The 21214-nt window shown below is 53.5% G+C and overlaps 2 protein-coding genes across 4 annotated transcripts in view; both read left to right on the top strand.

Annotated features, from left to right (window-relative positions):
• Positions 1–4884: 4884 nt before the first annotated feature.
• The window catches only part of NCAPH (non-SMC condensin I complex subunit H), a 38368-nt gene continuing 22038 nt past the window's right edge, over positions 4885–21214 (top strand). The window contains exon 1 of one of the 3 annotated variants that reach the window (XM_034761657.1): positions 4885–5091. In XM_034761657.1, the coding sequence (XP_034617548.1) occupies positions 5058–5091 (34 nt within the window). In that variant the 5' untranslated portion in view covers positions 4885–5057. Of the gene's footprint in view, positions 5092–20900; positions 20962–21214 lie in introns of those variants that run through there. The other 2 variants (XM_034761659.1, XM_034761660.1) reach the window with 2 other exon arrangements.
• On the top strand, positions 13521–15669 carry ITPRIPL1 (ITPRIP like 1). The gene has a single exon (XM_034761661.1). It carries the CDS (start codon positions 13682–13684, stop codon positions 15542–15544), a length of 1863 nt encoding a protein of 620 aa, XP_034617552.1. The 5' UTR covers positions 13521–13681; the 3' UTR covers positions 15545–15669.

Raw genomic sequence — 21214 nt, 5'->3', positions numbered from 1 at the left:
GACCACCAGGCCAGCCAGTACATTAACAGAAAGGGCTACTTTTCCATGGTGCTGCAAGCACTGGTGGACCACAGGGGACGTTTTACCAACATCAATGTCGGATGGCCGGGCAAGGTTCATGACGCTCGTGTTTTCAGGAACTCTGGTCTGTTTAGACGGCTGCAGCAAGGTATTTACTTCCCGGACCACAAAATAACTGTTGGGGATGTGGAGATGCCTATAGTCATCCTCGGGGACCCAGCCTACCCGCTAATGCCCTGGCTCATGAAGCCCTATACAGGTGCCCTGGACACTGAAAAAGAACTCTTCAACTACCGGCTGAGCAAGTGCAGAATGGTGGTGGAGTGTGCTTTTGGACGTCTCAAGGGGAGATGGAGAAGCTTGCTGACTCGCTGTGATCTCAGCGAAACCAATATCCCCATTGTTATAGCAGCTTGCTGTGTGCTCCACAATCTCTGTGAGAGCAAGGGGGAGACCTTTATGGCGGGGTGGGAGGTTGAGGAAATTAGCCTGGCTGCTGATTACTCACAGCCAGACAGCCGGGCGATTAGAAGAGACCAGCGGGAAGCGCTGTGCATCCGGGAGGCTTTGAAAGCAAAGTTCCTGAGTGAGCAGGGTAACCTGTGACTTTCTAATTTTGTGTACAGAGAAGCCTTCACCCCACTTCCAACACACGTTTCAAAATAAAAATAGTTCTACTTTGTTAAAGCACACCGTTTTCTTTAATACTGTTTTCGCGGGAATTTTTTAAAACTGGGACGCAGACTGTGGTGCGGAGCGGGTGTAGTGTAGTCGCGCGAATGCAGCTTCTAAACTCAAGGACTGACAGGCTCCGCTGCGGTGGGATGGTTCTTTCAACGGAGCCTGTCACCCCTCCTGATACGGACTGTGTGTATGGGGGGTCTATGTGAGTTTGTGGCAGGGGTGGGACGGTTACAGATCCCCTGCTGTGTGGCTCTGTGATCCTGCCTAAGGACCGCCGCTTAAGATCTCTAACTGCCCTCCCCTGACACAAAGTCACAGAGCAACCCACCCCCCACCACATAACATGAAAAGAACCTCCCAGACTAACCAGGGTAAGTAGTCACTGCATCACTGCACTATGTATGTGCCCTGCTGCTGTGCCTGCCCCCTACTATGTACCCTGCCAAAGGTGACTGTCCTGTCCAATTACCAACCCCCTTTCCCCCCCCTCCTCCAAAAGAACATGATGGAAACAGTAGTTAACAGAAACATATTTTTTATTATCAACTACACATGGGACTGGGAAGTGAAACTTGGACGGGGGCTTGTGTCAGGCGGGAAGGAAAGAACTTGTCAAACTTTGGGGACTGAGAGCCTTCTGCTGCTCGAGCTCTCTGCAGGGGTGGAGTGAGAGTTAGCAGGGACTCTGCCGCCTCTCCTTCTGTGCACTTTGGGTGAAGGGAGTGTGGGACTTGGTGGCGGGGGAGGGCGGTTAGAGATGGACTGCAGCGGGGCTCTGTCCTCCTGCCTCCGTTCCTGCAGAACATCCACAAGGCGCCGGAGCGTGTCCGTTTGCTCCCTCAGTAGTCCAAGCAGGGTTTGAGTCGCCTGCTGGTCTTCCTGACGCCACCTCTCCTCCCGATCCATGTTGGCTTGGTGCATTTGGGACAAGTTCTCCCGCCACTGGGTCTGCTGTGCTGCCTGGGCTCGGGAGCAGGCTATAAGCTCTGAGAACATGTCCTCCCGTGTCCTCTTCTTCTTATGCCTAATCCTCCCTAGCCTCTGGGAGTGTGATGACAGGCTAGGTTGTGAGACAGTCGCAGATGGGGCTGTGGGAATGGGAAAAAGGGAGTGAATTCCTCAGAAAGATAAATGTAGTTGTGAACAAAGAACATAGTCTTTCTCTGTGAACAGGACCATGCACAGCACCTATCACATGCGCACTCAGCACAAGGTCGAATTCTCGGCCTTCGCATTCAGTGTCTGGGGTTTTGCAGAGCACTTTTGAGAACCCTGTCAGGACAACGGAATTGCTCTTGCACGCAGACATGGTAAGCCGTAGATTCGTGGCAGCTTAAAACTTTAATATTAGCAATGGCCTCATTTCACATTGAAATCAATGTCGGTCCCTGCTGCCAGCAATCCGGCAAGCAGGAAGTCTGCTCCTGTCCCACACCCTCGCGGCTGTCCCCGGGAACGATCCCTTTCGGCTGACCCTCTCCCGCCTCCACCGCGTGGCTGCAAACCAGCGGTTACAGTTCTGTAAAGGAACGGTAAAGCAGTCCCAACACTAACATTCCCCTACCTCATTCAAAGCAGGTCATCATGAGCGACATCACCCTCATGAGGATCTCTGAGAGCGACAGACAGAGAATGCTCCGGGAAAGCCTTCAAAGACCAGGGCCGTATGCCGCCATGCTGTGCCAAGCAATGATTCCAGAGTACTTGCTAGTCTCGTGGCGCGGCAACGTGTCCTACTACGGAGGACCCAATAAGGCCGCTCTCCCCAAGAACCTAATGCAGCGGATTTCAAATTACCTGCAGGAGAGCTTCCTTGAGATGTCCCAGGAGGATTTCTGCTCCATCCCCGGACATATAGACCGCATCTTACTGTAGCTGCAGTAGCAGGGACTAAACAGTAGAGCGGCTTGGGCAGGACAATCATGCAAAACCGGACATTGCTAGATTTTTTTCAAATAGTTGCACTGCCCATGACTGAACCGTTAAGTTAATCAAACTAATCATGAGAAACCCATTTTTTAAATTGTTAATAATCATGTTCTGTTACAAATAAATGTTTAGATGTTTACAACACTTACTGGATGATCCTTCACCAGATTCTGTGTCTGGGGTAACGGCTGGGGAGGGTTGGTAGGGGATCTCTGTAAGGGTGATGAAGAGATCCTGGCTGTCGGGGAAATCAGCGTTGTGAGCGCTGTCGACTGCCTCGTCCTCCTCATCTCCTTCCTCATCTTCCCCGTCCGCTAACATGTCCGAGGATCCGGCCGTGGACACTATCCCATCCTCAGAGTCCACAGTCAGTGGTGGGGTAGTGGTGGCGGCCGCACCGAGGATGGAATGCAGTGCCTCGTAGAAACGGGATGTCTGGGGATGGGATCCGGAGCGTCCGTTTGCCTCTTTGGTCTTCTGGTAGCCTTGCCTCAGCTCCTTGATTTTCACGCGGCACTGCGTTACATCCCGGCTGTATCCTCTCTCTGCCATGTCTTTAGAGATCTTCTCATAGATCTTTGCATTCCGTCTTTTGGATCGCAGCTCGGAAAGCACGGACTCATCGCCCCACACAGCGATGAGATCCAAGACTTCCCGATCAGTCCATGCTGGGGCCCTCTTTCTATTCTGAGATTGCACTGCCATCAGTGCTGGAGAGCTCTGCATCGTTGCCAGTGCTGCTGAGCTCGCCACGATGTCCAGACAGGAAATGAGATTCAAACTGGCCAGACAGGAAAAGGAATTCAAATTCAAATTTTCCCGGGGCTTTTCCTGTGTGGCAGTTCAGAACATCCGAGCTCTTACTGCTGTCCAGAGCGTCAACAGAGTGGTGCACTGTGGGATAGCTCCTGGAGCTATTAGCGTCGATTTCCATCCACACCTAGCCTAATTCGACATGGCCATGTCGAATTTAGCGCTACTCCCCTCGTCGGGGAGGAGTACAGAAGTCGAATTAAAGAGACCTCTATGTCGAACTAAATACCTTCGCGGTGTGGACGGGTGCAGGGTTAATTCGATGTAACGGCGCTAACTTCGACATAAACGCCTAGTGTAGACCAGGCCTTAGTGTAGACATGATTTGAACTAGTGAAACTTGTGTTCACACCACTGCAGCTACTCCAGTGACTGAGACCCCCAACCAGCCTCACAGCAGATGTAACTTGGCCTGGTTCCAGTGAAGTCAAGAGAGTGATACTGGATTTACACCAGGGGAAGGTTTGGTCCCCAGTGCAGACAAGGCCTTAGACATGTCAAAGAGCTGCTGGTCTGGCCCCTGGAATTCAGCGCTCTAGGTGAGTGGTTAGGTGGAGGTTTGCATGTACTGTTTGCCTGTGTTTCCGCAGCATTGTTCAGCGTGGAAGAGCCTGAAGCCCATTGCAGAAGGGCCGTCTCCATCCTTTGCACAATTCCACTGCGCTCGTTGCAGGGATGAACTTGGCCTGGCAGAGACAGTAGTCACAATACTCACTCCTGCCCTGCAGCCCCCTCCGTGGCAGGGCTGAGTCCCCTTTGGCGCATACCAGTGCAGCTCAGGCACCGTCCACTGGGATCAATGGAGTTACACCAGTGTGGTAAGAAGAGCCAGGTCCCAGGAAGCATGCCACGGTGTACTGCCGCTGCAGGGGATGCTGGTCCGCCCTAGAGCTGGGTTTGGTCAGCAACTGAAAAACAAGGGAAATTATTGGTTCCGTTCTAAAAGGGTTCAGAATTTGTCAACAAACCCGAAAAGTCTGTTGTGGTCAGGTTAACAGTCAGCTTCAGAAAGCCCGGTGCGTGCGTTGGGGTGCCTGCCTGGGAACATGAACCCCAAACCCCGCCTTTCCAGGGGAGCAGCCCAGCCCGGAAGCTGTTCCTGGGCCAATCTACCGGGATCTGGGGTGGTGTGAACACAAATTTCACCAGTTCAAATCATGTCTACACTAGGAGTTAGCTGCCTGAATAGAAGAAGTCTAAATCCTTTCCCCATCTCCCAGATAAATGCCTTAATCACCAGGCTAAAGAGTCACTCTCGCTCTTTGGCCAGTGACTATTTAGTATTTATCCAAAATGGGACAGCGTCAGCAGGACGAACTGAGAGCAGCCCACTCCAGAACAGCCTGCAGCCTGATGGGTAGAGAGGGGTGAACATTTGCCTGGGACAAACGGACAACAGGACAGTGTGCTCTCTTTCCAGAGCCAAGGCATGACATGTCACTCTAAGATTGGATGGGCTTCTGACATCGACTGGAAAGGATCCATTGGGGATGGTTCATATCAGCACTTGGGACAAGGGATTGTGGGATAGATGACTTCAGGGAACTCAGAAGTGTGCTGAAGAAGAAAAACATGCAAGTGATCCTGTCCCCTGAGCAAAGGAAGACAGAATGCAGAAGATTCTGCAAGTGACCCACTGGCTAGGTAAGTGGAGGAGGGTTTGGGTTTTGTGGAACATTGGCCACCTTCTAAGGGGAAAGGGAGCTGTATAGTTTGGATGGCCTCCACCTCAGTAGAAAGGGGAACAATCTCCTCAGGGACAGGCTGGCTAGAGTAGTCAGGAGGGCATTAAACTAATAACAAAACAGGAGAGTAAAAAGAGGGAAGTTATGAGCACTCAGCACACAACTGAGATGTTGAGAACAAAGTTAATCAGGGAACAAAGGGACATGAAGAGAAGAAATTCTTTAGTCTGAATGATAATTGGGAATTCTTTATGAACACTTTACTAGATACCCAGAAAGACACAATTAGGGAAGAAGGCAATATTGATTAAAAACCCTACCTGGTTAGAGGGGACCTGAAGGCAGCTATAAACAATTAAAAAATTATATATAACAAATAGAAGAAAGGGGAAGTTGGTAGTAGGTAGTAATGAATATAATTCAGAAGCTAGGAACTGTAGAAAATTGATAAGGGAAGCAAAGGATACAATGGGAAATCTATGACCAGCAGAGTTAAAGACAATAAGGAGTTTTTTAAGACCCATTGGCAAAGGGGTCACTGTTTTTTGCAAAGAATTCTCACCTCAAACCTGACAACCTCACTACAAGGATGTCTTGCAGGATATTTATCTGTAAAGGATAACATGTAAGGGATCTACAAAAAGCAGGTAACTTATAAAGATTCATAATCATTGCAAGATGTATTTACAGGTAATATTTAAGAAATAATGGAACTATACTGACAGTCTGCTTTATGGACTTGGAGTAAAAGTTAATCACCTGGGAATATATATCAGAGATAGCCCATTCAAGCAGGTGGGAGCTGTACCCCTCCTGGGTTAGCTGTAATGCCAGATTCGAGGTCCCTTCCAGTCCTAGAATCTATGAATCTATGAATCTAGCCTTGCTCCATCCCAAGACTAGCAATGGAAACCATCAGAGAGAACTGCAAACAATCAAAACCACTTGGAGGTGAAAAAGGGACATACAATAGGCAGAGAATTGCCCTGTCTGTGAATAGAGACATACTTGATGGGGACCCATCCTGAAATACATCATTCCTTAACCCCCTTTTCTGGCCTTTAAATACCCCCCCCCCCAACCTCTCCCAGCTCATCCTCAGAAGCAAGCTCCCCACAGACCTGGACACATCAAATAAACCTACTTTTGTTTTATTAGAAGAGCTCACAAGGGCTGGGTGTTGTACAGGAGCAGTGTTTTAAGGTCAAATTAGTTAACTGGGCTACCCTGCTCCTTTGGGGGCAGAGGAGCTGGAATTCTGTGAGGAGCCAGTGTTGGGGCTGAAGATCGCAGGGGAACGATTCAAAGGGATTCGGCATCTAATGGCCAGTTAGAACCCAGCTCCACACTCGTGCTCAATCTGTCGGTCGCGATCCGATTCTCCGAGGCTGTGCAGGACTGAACCCAGAGTTCCATGGCAAAACACCCCAGCTTTATAGTTGTAAATTCCCATTTGAGTCCATGCATTTTGCAATGTCATCCTGTAATCATTAGTCCTTAAGTGGTGTTATCATTTGATGGCTATTGTTGGGCTTCCCATCGTTATCCCTTATTTGTTGTCTCGCCTTCGGGGGTGCTTGCCTCACCGCTGAGGTCGTCAATGCTGCTAACATATTTTAACATCTGATACAATGGATGTTTTCTGATTGTCTCCTGGTCTTTCCAAGTCTCTCACTTCTTCTTAGAGACTAACAAATTTATTAGAGCATAAGCTTTTGTGGGCTACAGCCCACTTCTTCGGATGCATCCACGAAAGCTTATGCTCTAATAAATTTGTTAGTATCTAAGGTGCCACAAGTACTCCTGTTCTTTTTGCGGATACAGACTAACATGGCTGCTACTCTGAAACCTGTCACTTCTTCTTGACCAACTGGACATTTGTGATGGCTTTCACACCTTATCTTTTCCTGATGCATGCATTCCTCATTCACACAAACAATCTCTTACAGAAACTTTCAAAGGTATACAGACAGCAGTATTGTATATTCAGCAGAATACATTGTAAATCAAGCCTTGCTAAATCTTATAACTAAAACAATTCACATTGGGGCTTCAGGCCCTCAACAGTCCTCTAATCTTCTTAACATAGATACAATAGAGAATCCTGTCTCTTACTTCCTAATTTGTAATACATATAGGAAACCCTAGGAGGAGGGATAGCTCAGTGGTTTAAGCATTGGCCTACTAAACCCAGGGTTGTGAGCTTAATCCTTGAGGGAGCCACTTGGGGATCTGGGGCAAAATCAGTACTTGGTCCTGCTAGTGAAGGGTCCATTCCAGTTCTAGGAGATGGGATATCTTTATTATAGTAGCTTTATAACTTATTCTAAAACAAAAGGGTGACCATAATCCCTCATAAGGATTGTTCTGGTCTGTCATTCCTTTCTGCTATTCAAAAGGGGTGGCTGACAGGATGAAATTAAATCATACGTTAATTCTCATAGTACATTATAAAATCCAGCTCCTACAGGTGGAGATCTGACTTCAAGTCCCTGTCCCTAGCGTGGGAATTCAAAACCTGGGTCTCCCCCATTCCAGCATGTGCCCTAGCACAGAGAGAGAGTTTGCTGATGCTGACCCAGAAGAAGTTTTTCTAGACAAAACTAATTGGGTCAAATTCATAAAGTTTCGGTAGATCACAACTGCAGTTTTCAGCGAATAAATCATTTATCTGCCAAACGTCATCAGCTCTAGCCAGCAAACCTCTTCCTGCCAAGCAGGGAGCCCCAGGACCGAAGTTTGCACCTTTATGATGCAACGCCCAAGTCAGCAGTGATCAACAATGGGAACATACCGGGTCTGCGCTCGCCCAACAGGGAACCCAGAGTATCTGCACTCAGACAGATGTGAACAAAGTGAGGTAGCAAAGCCAGCACCAGACAGCTGCATGCTCCAGTTGTGTCCTGGCAAGAGAGAAAAGCCCCAAACTCTAGCAGAGCTGGTACCCGATTCCCCTTTAGCTCACACAGGGAAATGAGGAGGAACTCCACGGACGTTGCTCCAGTGTGACCGAGAGAAGAATCACTGCAGCTCACCAACTTTGTCTGAAAATAGAGGACGGGGCAAAACAGGATCAAATGAAAAAGTGAGACTTATCTGATAGAACTGCTCACCCCGTGAGCCAGGGGTCAACTGGCAGAAGGCTGCATAGGGTTGTACAGGGTTCCTGGGGTCAGATATCTGCATAATAGCTCACCAAAGGGAGGAACGTGAGGTCTCTATGGAGAGCCAGTTGTCCACTGGTCAGCATAATCCTTGTGAAATGTATGTACGGCTCATAGTTAAGATGTTCCGTATCTATACTGCAAATGATGTTCTTAAGATCTGTGAGTTAAGGTCCCCAGGAGCAACACACCTTGGAGATGTCCCTTTCAGGCAGGAGGCAACAGACATCTATCTCCCTGTCTGGCTGTTTGTGTTCCGTGTATTGTATGCCTCATATTGTAGTAGGCCTGTTTGTACACTGAGCCAGGTGTGAACTGAGACATTGCAGAATCTACAACAGGGAGTGACCTGTTTAGGAACAGAGAAAAAGGATTGGCCTGGTGCAAAGAGACACATGGAATCCTTCACCTAGGTCCTAGGAGGTAAACGGACAGTGTGCGCATCTCCTGAAAGGAGGGTCACAGCCAGCCAGGCTGCAAAGCACAGCATGGATTTGGGATGAGTAATATTTTATTAGACATGCGTATCTAGTTAACTGAGTCTGGGCTGTAGGATGCTTTGAACAGGAGATGGGACTAGATGACCTCCTGAGGTCTCTTCCAACCCTGATATTCTATGATTCTATGCATGTTATGATTTTATTTGATACGTAACCTTTTGTTTCCAATATTTCTTGCTGTTACCTGGGCTCTGTTAAATAACCTTGCGCTTGAGTTCACCATAACCAAATCGGCGTGTGCTGTTCTCAGCGCTGCGCTGACCTGTGGTGGAGCTGGTAAGCTGGGTTGTCCTGCTCCTTTGGAAGCAGCAAATCTGTGAGTGTCCAGCGGCTGGACCCTCCAGGGGGAGGCTCAGAGGACTCCAGGGCTGGCGTGTGACAGCTGCTAACCTACAGACTGGCAGCAGGGCCTGCGTAGGCAGGCCCGGTGGAGTCGGGGAGCTGGCCTCTGGCAGGCAGAGACGACGCTTCCTTATGCTAAGGGCAGGTGGTAATGAGGTGCCTCATAGCCCTGCAGGTACCCTGCAGGGCCGGCGCAACCCATTAGGCAACCTAGGCGGTCTCCCAGGATGCTACAATTTGGGGGCGGGGGGGTGACCGCGGCGGTATTTTGGCGGTGGAACCTTCTGCCGCCTCTGTGGGGGGCGGCATTTCGGGGCAGGACCTTCTGCCGCCTAGGGCAGCAGAAAAACTGGCAGCGCTCCTCATACCCTGGGAAGTGTCACACCTGTCATTGCTAGGCCTAGTGGCCTGGGATCTGTGATGATTCCAAGCAATCAGGATTTTGGACTGACATCTCACCTGAAAGACAGCACCTCTGGTTACTTAGGGTTGCCAGGTGTCTGCCTTTCGAGTGCAACGCCTGGTCAAAAAGGGACCCTGCTGACTCAGGTCAGCACTGCCGACTGGGCCATTAGAAGTCCAGTCGGCGGTGCTGCCCGGCTAAGGCAAGCTAGTCCCTACCTGTCCTGGCACTGTGCTGCACCCCGGAAGCGGCCAGCAGGTCTGGCTCCTAGGCAGGGGGGCCATGGGGCTCCGTGCGCTGCCCCCGCCCCAACACCGGCTCCGCACTAGCATTGGCTGGGAACCCCGGCCAATGGGAGCCTACAGGTGAGAGCATCGCCCGGAGCCTCCTGGCCCCCCGGCCTAGGAGCCAGACCTACTGGCCGCTTCCAGGGCGCAGCGCAGTGCCAGGACAGGTAGGGACTAGCCTGTCTTAGTCCTGCTGCGCCGCTGACTGGGAGCTGCCAGAGGTAAGCCTACACCCCCAACCCTGAGCCCCCCCAAACTAGGACTCCCCTCCCGCACCCCAAAATCCTCATCCCCAGCCCCACCCCAGAGCCAGCACCCCCAGCCCAGAGCACTCACACCCTCCCACACCCCAACTTCCTGCCTCAACCTGCAGCCCCACTCCTGTACTCCAAATCCCTCGGCCCCACCCCCCAGCCTGGAGCCCCCTCCTGTACCCCAAACCCCTCATCCCCAGCCCCACCCCAGAGCCTGCACCCCCTGACACACCGCAACCCCCTGCCTCATTCCAAATCCCTCGGTCCCATCCTCCAGCCTGGAGCCCCCACCTACATCCCAAACCCCTCATCCCCAGCGCCACCCCAGAGCCCACACCTGCAGTTAGAGCCCTCACCCCTCCCACCCCCCTGCCCTAGCCCTGTGAAAGTGAGGGTGGGGGAGAGCAAGTCCCCGAGGAAGGGGGGAATGCAGTGAGTGGGGGGAGGGCCCGCGGGGCTAGGGCATTTGGTTTTGTGCGATTAGAAAGTTGGCAACCCTAAGTTACACAGAAGTGCCCCTTGCACCCAATGGGGGTTTGGGTTCCGCTTTGACATGGGGGGAAAAGAGCCACCTAATGAATCCCTAGTGCCACTTCCCAAGCCCTTGGGATTTCCGAGGCAAGCGCCCCGTGTTCCCAGCCCAGGGGTGCAGGTGGTAATAGAGACACTGTACAGAGGTGCGTACACCAAAGAGCCTGGCTCCCATTTAGCCTCCCCGATACAGGCCAGATTTCCCAAATCCGCAGCCCCCTGCAACGCTCACTGTCTGCAGGTGCCGTGTGCGTTCTGCAGTGGGGCTGGGCTTTCTAGGGAGAGAGCCAGGCCACTGGGAGAGAAATGGGGGGCAGTGGGAGACACAGAGCGGCTTCCCTGTGAGAGCTGCTTGGTGCTGCGTAGCCAGGGTGGGCCAGACGCCCTTGGCCTGCACAGGTGGAGCAGAGGCCTACAGACTAGGAGAGATCTGGCAGAACAGTAAGCCCCAAATCAGCAAAGGGGGAAGATCCAGGCCCTCATGGATCTAGATTGAGAGCTCTTTGAGACAAGGACTGTCTCTATGGTGTGTGTGTACAGGGCCTAGCACAGGGGGACCTTGGCCTCTAGGTGCTGCTGTGCTATACATACGTCAATCATCATAAAGACAGAGGCACAAGAGGCCTGAGGAGGTGGGTGTGGGGGGGTTAAAGGGCAGGACTGGGAGTCAGGCTCTGACACAGGAGAGGTGGTGAGAAGGGGTTAGTTCCTGTTTAAAGTGCCTGGGAGATGTTATGGGTTGGTATGAGTGCAGCCAATACAGAGTGAGATGGATTCTGTTCTGCCTCCTACATCATCCATGCGATCACCAGCTGCCAAGTTCCTTACAGCTACTGGGAATAACCCAGCGGAAAGTACCCAGAGGGGTTTCTGCTGTAATACCCTGGGAGAGCGTCTCTCGTGCCTCTCTCAGGGGCTAGTTCACAGAGCAGATTGCTACTGCCAACTAACGGGGCTGTTCCGGTAGCTCTTGCGGCAGAGGTCTAGGGTTAGGTGCTGGGCTCAAAGCCCGCTACTGGCCAATGGCTGGGGTCGGGTCGTTACACTGCAGTGGCGATCAGCAATCCCTAGCTGTTATTGGATTTGTGTCCTGCTTAGGAGAGACTGAGAAGAGATAGGGCAGAAACCAGGGGAAGCCAGTGACAGAGCAGAGCGAAAATCAAAGACAGAGACCAGACAGCCCTCTACTGGATACTGGGCCCCAACTATGCCAGCCCCCCTTTCTCCCCCCAGCATAACTCATCTGAAACTGCTACAGAAGGACCAAAAAATCATGGGCTTCTGCCAGGTTTCCAGCTGGTACGATCATCCCATCCAGACTTGCTCAAAATCCAGCTCCTGCCACGACTCTGGCTAGCTTTGCTCAGTGCTGCTCAGACTGGGGTAAACATTGCACTGATGAGCCTAGCGCAGCTTCAGGCTGGTCACAGGTCATCCCACCAGCTTTGCCCTGCTCCAGTTCCCATCCATCCATCACACCTCACTGCTGGGATCTCCCAAAGCTGGGCTGGGCAGGGCAGGGCCTGACATTGCAGGGCACACATGGAGCTTTGTGTGCCGCCCCTTTAAAGGGATGCTGGCCGGTGTGACTTCACAGAGAGTGGGTAATAATGGCAGGTGGGTGGTGTCAGCGGGCCGGAAGGGCTGGGGAAGGTGGGCCAGCCAGCACAATGCGAGTGGAACATCCTGGAGGGCTGCTCTTGGCAAGGTTGTAGCATGGGCCAGCCCTGGCTTAAGCTGCACCCTCTCTTGGAGAGTTTGACACCTCCACAGAGTGAGTATGGAGAGGCTGGGTGGAGGCAGATGGAGGAGGGGGACCCCCGAGGCAAAGCTCGGAGCAGTGAACATGGACTTGGAGAAGCCTCTTGACTGCTGGAGCACGTATTCCTTAAGAGAGTCCTCAGCATTTAAGAAGCATTGGACCAAATTGCCAAGAGCGGTCATGAATTTGAAGTGCCCAGCTTGAGACAAACAGGCCTGAGTTTCAGGTGTGCTGAGCGGCTGCAAACTGGAGTAGTGGATGCTTCGCACTTCTGGACATCAGGCCACATGCTCAGAAATGAAGCCCCCGCAATCAGTGGCCTTAATGGCTTGTTCGTAACTAGCCTTTCCTAAGCTTGGGGGGAGGCAGAATTATTTAACTGCAAGTGGCCCAGATGCTGCCTATCAGCAGTTTGGATTTCTTTGGCTCCCCTATAAATTCCAGCCCTTCAACTAAGGGACCAATTGTCTTTGAAAGCAGTTGGCTTTGGAGCTGGGGTCACTGACCCACACTCTGAGGGAGAGGCGGGATGAGCTGAACCGTTTGTACCCAGCTGACCATAGCCCTGTGGTTCCAGAGAAAGGAAACTGGCAGAACGCAGCCCCTCAAGGCAATGAGACAGCACTCAACTTCCAGCTCCTGTGGGGCTACATGAGACTCAGGGCTGTGGGGATTGAGGGGGGAGGGACTCCAAACTTTCCCCACATCAGGGAGTTGTTTAGATCGCCATCCCGTTGACTCTAGTGGACTAGTCCGACCTTCCTAATTCGCCCGCAATTAGCTTCCAAACAATATAGCACTAAGATGCGTCCGGGCAGAGACCCGCGGTCAGACTCAGGCTGGTATCAAAGAAATGTTCAGATTCAGGACTAAACGGGAAAGAAAATCCCATCCAGGACTCAGAGCCAGCATGCCTGATGCACCTAGAATTTGACCTCCACATTCTCCCACGACCCCAGCAGCACAAGCAGCCTTCCCCCAAGCCCCAGGTCTAGACCCCAGATACCCCACCCCCCATCCATCCTTCTGCCCCATCCGAGGGGCCCAAACCCCACTTACTTCACAGCTTCCTGCCCCCTAGACACCAAATCCCTCTCTCCTTCCTTCAGAGACCCCAGGCTTGCCCACTCCCCAAATCACCCATCACCTGGGCCGGGGTGTGTGAAATGCTGGCTCCGGGCCTGCAGTGCCTCGTGGTGGAGGCCGTGTGCTCTCCCAGTACAGCTCCTGCAGCACCCAGCCAGGCACCTGAGGGTGCTTTCCCTCCTCCACCCCCTGAGTGGTTTTCTCTTCCCTTCTCCAGGCCATGGCTGTGGGCAGCCTGCTCTTCATGGTGGTGCTGGCTATCGTGCACCACCCCCTGATGGTTAGTGACAAGCAGGACCCAGCGACAGTACAGAGGGCACAGCAGCAGGAGCAGCGGCTGGCCCTAGAGATGACGCGCCTGCAGTTGGAGTTTGAGAAGAGGAACGAAGAGGAGAGGCCGGGCCCACGCCAGAGCCTGGGTCCAAACCAGAGCCAGGGGGAGGAGGGGGCCACGGGGGCCACGGCCCTGAGGGAGGTGGCCGAGCAGGGGCCCAACGACATGGCTTGGGATAGGTGGCCCTATGGGGCGCTGGCCATTATCCTGCTCATTATCTGCATGCCCAGCCTGGAGCTGGAGTCCAGCTATGACTCCAGCAGCGAGGATGCCAGCAGCGAGGAGGAGGAGGACGACGCCAAAGCAGTGCCCAGGGGCTCCTGCACCCGGCATCCCGACTTCCCCGACAGAGAGGCCCTGGAGCACTTTTATGAACAGCACCTCCAGGGAGTGTCCAAGGACCTGGCCAGCACCTGCGAGTTCGTGGCAGGCCTGGTGAACAACCTGCTGGAGGTCTGCCGAGTCCTCACCTACGAGACCTTCCTCCCACAGCTGGAGAACTGCATTGGTGTGGCCAGCACCTTTGAAGGCTGGTGCCCCCATAGGGACCCCAAGGCCTACCAGGTGCTCGTGCCCCTGTTGCCGCCCAAGGGGCACTCCTTCTGCCTGGAGATGGAGAACGCGGAGGGCACCCTGGAGAAGCATGGCCACATCCTGGTGGAGCTGGAGTGCACGTGCAAAAGGGAGAGGCTGCTGGGGGACGTGCTCTGCCTCCTGCACCACTCCGAGGAAGACCTGAGTGACAACAAGCAGGGGCCCTTCCGCGTGCACCTCTTGTGCACTAGCTCCCACCTGGACGTGGGAAAAACCATCCTCTGGTTCCACAGTTTGGTAGGCAAGGCCTGGGCGCTCCTGGCTCACAACTACAGCTTCCAGCTCACAGCCCAGCCCTCCGCCTCCTCCTGCAAACTCAGGCTGGCTTTCGAGTCCGGGAAGGCCCTCTCCATCGAGATTATACTCGGGGTGCAACGGGGAGACTCTCAGGTCTTCCTGGCCAGCCACAGGGCTGAGACGGGCCACCCGAGCAGCACGGTCTGGCTAGAGACCTTCGCTGTCCAGGAAATGCTGTTCTTCCAGATGGTGAGCAGGTACGCCCCACAGGACAGCTGCCACCTGAAATGCCTCCAGATCCTCATCCACCTCAAGGAATGCAGGCTGCCCACCCTGGAGAACAGGATCCTCACCACCTATCACTTCAAAACCGTCCTGATGCACCTCCTGCTCCTCCTGCCGCTGTCAGAATGGGGCCCGGAGCAGCTAGCTCAGAGGCTGCAGGACATCCTCTTGTACCTGTGCCATGGCCTGGAGGAGAAACGCCTCTACCACTTCCTGATCGGAAACAGCACCCTGTCCAGCCAGATCCCTGTCCTCAAGGCCTTCTTGAATGCCAAGCCCCTCAACCTCTTCCAGCACCTGGCACTGGAGCCTGCCGCTCATGCCCAGGCAACGAGCGAGTTCCTGGAAATGATGGAGCAAGTGAGGGCTCTACTCCCACAGCGCAGCAAGACAGGATGTGGGTCTGCAGCACCGAGCAGCCCATTATGCTGTGGGCCTGATAGCCTAGCCCATCATCCACAGCACAGAATCACTAGTGGGAGTCAGACCATGCCACGGATATCGGAACGGAGCCAGAACAGCGTCGCTGAGCCGGGGCAGGGCCACCAGGGCTTGCCGGAAATGCCACTCTGTGTGCCCTGGGCGTGGAGAGACCTGGGGACAGAGGGCATGCAGAAGGTGCTGTACATTTAAAGCCAAGTCAGACGAACTTCCTGGTCCCAGAAATGCTCCAGTATTTTTGTACGAGTGTATGTCTGTTCTCAAGGGCTTTGCTCTACTGGTTCAAATAAAAGCTTTAGCAAATCTCCATTGTTAAACACCTGACCCCATCACTTCCAGGCCAAGGGACTGAATCTCTGCTGAAACAACCCCCTCCCTCCATATGTTAGGGTGACCAGACAGCAAGTGTAAAAAATCAGGACAGGGGGTGGGGGGGTAATAGGAGCCTATATAAGAAAAAGACCCAAAAATCGGGACTGTCCCTATAAAATCAAGACATCTGGTCACCCTACCATATGTATTCCACTGACTCCCCAAGCATGCGGAGTCTGTTGTAGGAATCTGGATGGACTATGGGCCAAAGGTGTTAACATAACCCAGTCACTGTCCAAGGACCAACAGGTTTTGTTTGCAGAGACCTCAGCCTGCTCCATACCAGGCAAACTCACCTGCAGGGCCGGCTCTAGCATTTTTGCCGCCCCAAGCGAAAACAGTTTTGGCCGCCTCCCCCCCCCGTTTTTTTCTTACCCCCCTGGCCCCGCCTCAACTCCGCCCCCTTCCCCAAATCCCCAGCCCTGCCTCCTCCCCCCAGGCTCTCAAGTCTAGGAGGGAGGAAGGGAGAGGGAGAAGCAGCGCATGCGCCACGGCCACTCAGAGTCTCCCCCTCCCTCCCAGGCTCTCAAACCCGGGAGGGAGGGGGAGACCCCGAGCGGCTGCGGCGCACGAATCAGCTGTTTCGCGCGCCGCAGCCGCTCGGGGTCTCCCCCTCCCTCCCGGGTTTGAGAGCCTGGGAGGAAGGGTGAGCAGCGGTGCGGGAGCGGCAGCAGCGGAGGTGAGTTAGGGCGGCCGGGGCACATTTTTAGGGGCAGCATGGCCCGCGCCAGAATGCCGCCCCTAAAAATGTGCTGCCCCAAGCACCAGCTTGTTTTGCTGGTGCCTAGAGCCGGCCCTGCTCACCTGGAAACATTTTAACCATTTACTAAAGATACAGAAAAGACGGAAAAATCAGTTAAAGCCTTTGAAATGCAAAGTATTAAGTAAGGCAAGGCCTGGGCGCTCACAACTGTCCTTTTGGGGAAAAGAGGAGAAGCTAGTGGAGCTGGAGCTGTCCTTGCTGCTGCTTTTAAAGTCTGATCCTGTTTCCTAAGATGACAAACGCACAAAAGGGGGGAGAAAAAAAAAAAAAAAAAAAACAGCACACGTAGAAAATGCAGCTTCTGTCTCTGGTGTGACTCTCACTTGCAACCTCCCTGCTGAAAAGCACAACCCAGCACACAGTCTGATCAGCCACTTCAAGGCCTGGCAAACTCGGACCAGCATTGGGCTGGTTAGCACATAGATTCATAGACTCTAGGACTGGAAGGGACCTCGAGAGGTCATCGAGTCCAGTCTCCTGCCCTCATGGCAGGACCAAATACTGTCTAGACCATCCCTGATAGACATTTATCTAACTTACTCTTAAATATCTCCAGAGATGGAGATTCCACAACCTCCCTAGACAGTTTATTCCAATGTTTAACCACCCTGACACCCTAACTTTTTCCTAATGTCCAACCTAAACCTCCCTTGCTGCAGTTGCTTTTAGCTGCCTCTCTGGTCACAGGTTTACAGCAGTGCTACAAAATATCCTGGCTAAGCCAGACTCTTGTTAGGCAGAAGGAAAAAGGAGAGGGCTAGCACAGAGAAGAACAAAGGGAGGGAAAGAAAAGGACACGTGGGCTGGAGAGAGAGAGACAGTTTCACATCCCAGGTAGGGGTTGGGATTCAGCGGGAGCCGGCGGAGTGGTGATGTTGTCTGGGTCCCTCTCTCTGGCCCCGTCTGGTCAGGACATCGCTCAAGATCAGGATGACGATGTCCCACGGTCCCAGGAGATGGTGGGGATGGCAACTATGCTGATGAAGCTCACTCCAGGAGTGAATTTTTCTCCCCAAAGTCTCTATAAGGCCCCACAAAGGGAGTGCTGGGGGGAGTAGCCCGTCAAGTTTAGTAGTTTGTCCACCAATTAGTTTCAATTCACCAATTCTGGGAGGGAGTCCCTGACCACCACCACCCATCTCCTCCTCTTGGGAGTGGTGGTCATGGAACCCCCATCCCTAAGACAATGCATCCCATGCCTTCTGGCCAATGGGGTCTCCTTCTGATCCATTCCCTCAGATGGCTCTTCCAAATCCTTCTCTGCAGTAGTACCTATACAGAGAGCCTGAAAATGGTTTCTTACCTCTACCTGCATCGGGGGGTTTGTAGGTTCTCCTCTTTCTTCCTCTGGAGGTTATATACTGACAATTTTCTTCCCCATTCTGCACTGCCCTCTCTGATTCTTCAGCATGATGTGCCTGCAGTACCAAACGCTGACTTCTAGCCAGAAAGTCTTCATGTCCTCTGATGCAGCGCAGGGTTGATACTTGGTTCTCTAGCCCTTTAACCTTCTCTTCCAATATGGAGACCAGCTTGCACTTCGTACAGACGCAGTCATTTCTGTCCTCTGGGAGAAAGACAAACATCCATGTCTTCCTTCTAAGAGGCTCCTCAGATGTTGTATGTACTGCTCACAGAAGCGTGAAAGGCAAAAACACTGTGTGCAAACTCTCTCTGTTTGCCTGTCCTCGGTTCACAAAGCCCAAAGCTTTTGATAAGGCTGCTGGCTCGAAGTAGGGGGCCCGGCTCAAAGCCTTCCCTCCAATCAACCACTCAAGTTAATTGATCATAAATGCAAAAAGAACAGGAGTACTTGTGGCACCTTAGAGACTAAATTTGTTAGTCTCTAAGGTGCCACAAGTACTCCTGTTCTTTTTGCGGATACAGACTAACACGGCTGCTACTTTGAAACCTGATTGTAAATGCTAATTGTGTTGATAACTGAGGCTCTTAGAATAGAATATTAGGGTTGGAAGGGACCTCAGGAGAATATCTAGTCCAACTCCCTGCTCAAAGCAGGACCAATCCCCTGACAGATTTTTATCCCAGTTCCCTAAATGGTCCCCTCAAGGATCAAACTCACAACCCTGGGTTTATCAGGCCAATGCTCAAAACACTGAGCTATCCCTCCCTGCCCAAATGTTTGTTCTGGGGCACAAGTTTTGTGGTTTGCTTGAGGCTGAGCCACCATGTCCTGATACTTTGCAAATGTTTGTGTCTAGATTAGCATCCATAGTCACTTAACAAGCCATTGGCAATCAATTACTACAGGAATACAAATGCTAGTCCAGACAAAGCCTATGATACCAGGAGAACTAATGAAATGGTATCATTCACATGAGTCAAGAGACAGAAAATTGAGCAAAGGAGAGGGGAAGGGATTTTAAATCACACTTTGAAAACCTCTGTTTTGTCTGATTTTGTTAACACCTATTTAACTTCAGTGCCAAATGAGTATTTTGGATAAAGGATGCTGGGTGCACAGGAGGGATGAGAGAGACAAATTTGCCCCCAGTTTTTTACTATCCTGGGAGGGGCCAGGACAGTTTCCCCCCGCAGGAAACAGCACCCCTGAGGACAGACACTTCCCCACCTAGGCAGAGCAGAGCAGCTCGGCACTGGCAGAAATGGGGGAAGGCAGCGACAGTGACTCTGCAGGCCCTCCTCCCCCAAACTGCACCCAGGGTGGACTCCCCTCCCACTCTCCCAACACTGCAGTGGGCCTCCCCAGCCAGGCTCCCTCTGCCTGAAATAGGACTCACCCAGTGCTGCCTGCAGTTGGAGCCAGCTGGGAGCTGGAGCTTACCCAGGAGATCTAGGTAGCAGGTGGGTCTCTCCGCTGCTGATCAGGCTGGGCTTGGGCAGAGCAGAGGGAGCATGGGCGGGCAGTGACCCAGCTGCCCGGGGAGGCTAACCCGCAGACCCTCCCCTTCTGCCCCAGACCCTGCCCCCTTTTCCTCTCCTTCTACCTCCCCCTCCCTTGTAGGACCCCAAAGAACCCCCACTGCAGCCCCCTGGCCCCAGTGCCGGAGGGCCAGGGGAGGCGGTGCAAGGCCCCAGCCCTGGTGTGCTGCAGCCACAGCACCCCCAGCCCCTGGTGTCTGGGCAGCGCAGTCCCTGAGTCCTGGTGCTCAGGAGGCCTGGCAGTGCAGTCACCGCACCCCCATCCCGGTGCTCATGTGTCCCCAGCCGCCCCAGCACCAGCCCTGAGCCCCTCCAGGAGCCACTCTAGCCAGGGGGTGGGGGCACAGCCTCCCCTTGCCTACTATACCCCCTGCCCCTGAGAGGGATCCCTGCGCTCCCCCCTCACTCACCCCTAACCCTGGCTAGAGCAGCTCCCGAGGCTGCTGGACCAGGGCTGGGTCAGCCTCTACTGTAGCAAGCCCAGGGGCTACAAAAGTTGAACAGCTCATAGGCAATTAACTCAGCCATCTACAACCTGATCAGTGGAGGCAGGGCTGCCTGGGAACTACTGAGCCCTGGGTGGAGCTGCAGCTCTATAGCAGGTGGGTGCTAAGCACCTGCTAATTTTTTCCCCTGGGTGCTCCACGGAGTGGGCACCTATCCAGCCCACCCAGCTTCCCTCCCAGCCATGGGCCATTTTCTCTCCTTTCACTCCCACCTCCGCATTCAGGCCGCCTTTTCAGAAGAGCCCAAGGGAGTTCACTGTCCATCTCCCAACACCTCCTTGGAAAATCCCAACCTTCCTTTACCTCCTACTGAGTACAGGAAACTATAACACGGCGAGAGAGGTACGAGAAGCCAGCCAGAATAACTGGCTATTTGCCAACCCTAAACAGTCCCCAACTGGGGCTATGTTCCTCCTGGAACTAATGTAAAATTGTATTAAAAAATTACCTAATACATAGGTTGGGAAAAGAGCATCTCGGCATAATGCTTAGAGTTTATCCACAAATACAAAGTTTGTTTTTAGTCATATGCTCCGTAGAGTACACAGTCAGCAACAACCCAAGCGTAGGTGGAGAGATTTAACAATACAGTTTAGATATTAGACTCCGAGGACTCGGGTCCATCGCTCACGAAAAGCTGTGCAAAGAGTTGGTTGTGGAAAGCAAAATAGATCAAGCAGCGGAGCTTGTCCCTCGGCAATGGAGGATGAGGTTGGTTGTCTGGTTAGAAAACGGTGACACCCCACGAGGAAAGTGTTTGTTACGTTCCCGATTTATCACACGGCTGCCGGTCCCGCGCGGCGCGGGGCGGGGCGATCGCAGAGGCTGCCCTGCGGGCGGGGGCGGGGACCCGGCCGGGGTGAGCCAGGCGCGGGCAGATGCGGTATAAACCTCCCGCACCCAGAGCTCCGCGCTCCCGACCCGCAGCGGCCAGGCCAGGCCCGGGGCCGCCCCGCCTCGCGCCGCCTCTCGGCCCCCGTCGCTGCGACGTCACCCGAACCGCGCCTGCGCAGTGTCCGCGCGGGCCGATTCAAACCGGGAAGCGGAGGAAAGTGGCTGGGCCGGTGAGTGACGGGCCGGGCCGGGCGCGCGCGGCAGCGAACGGGGGGAGGCCCCGCCCCCAGTGAGCGCGGTTCGGAGCAGCCGGGTCCTGCCGGGGGGTGACGGGCCCCCCCCCGTCCCGTCCGAGTCACTCCCGCTGGCTTGGCGGAAGGGAGCTGGGGGGGAGGAGCTGTCCCGGGCGGTTAGTGGGGGGCTGAGGGAGGTGGGGGGCTGAGGGGGCTCCCAGGAGGCGGGGAGGAGCTGTCCTAGGGCGGT

Source organism: Trachemys scripta, chromosome 2 (genome assembly GCF_013100865.1).
Source record: "Trachemys scripta elegans isolate TJP31775 chromosome 2, CAS_Tse_1.0, whole genome shotgun sequence".
Lineage (NCBI taxonomy): Eukaryota > Metazoa > Chordata > Testudines > Emydidae > Trachemys > Trachemys scripta.
The sequence above is the reverse complement of the archived record's forward strand: the minus strand, read 5'-3'. Positions and strand labels throughout refer to the sequence as shown.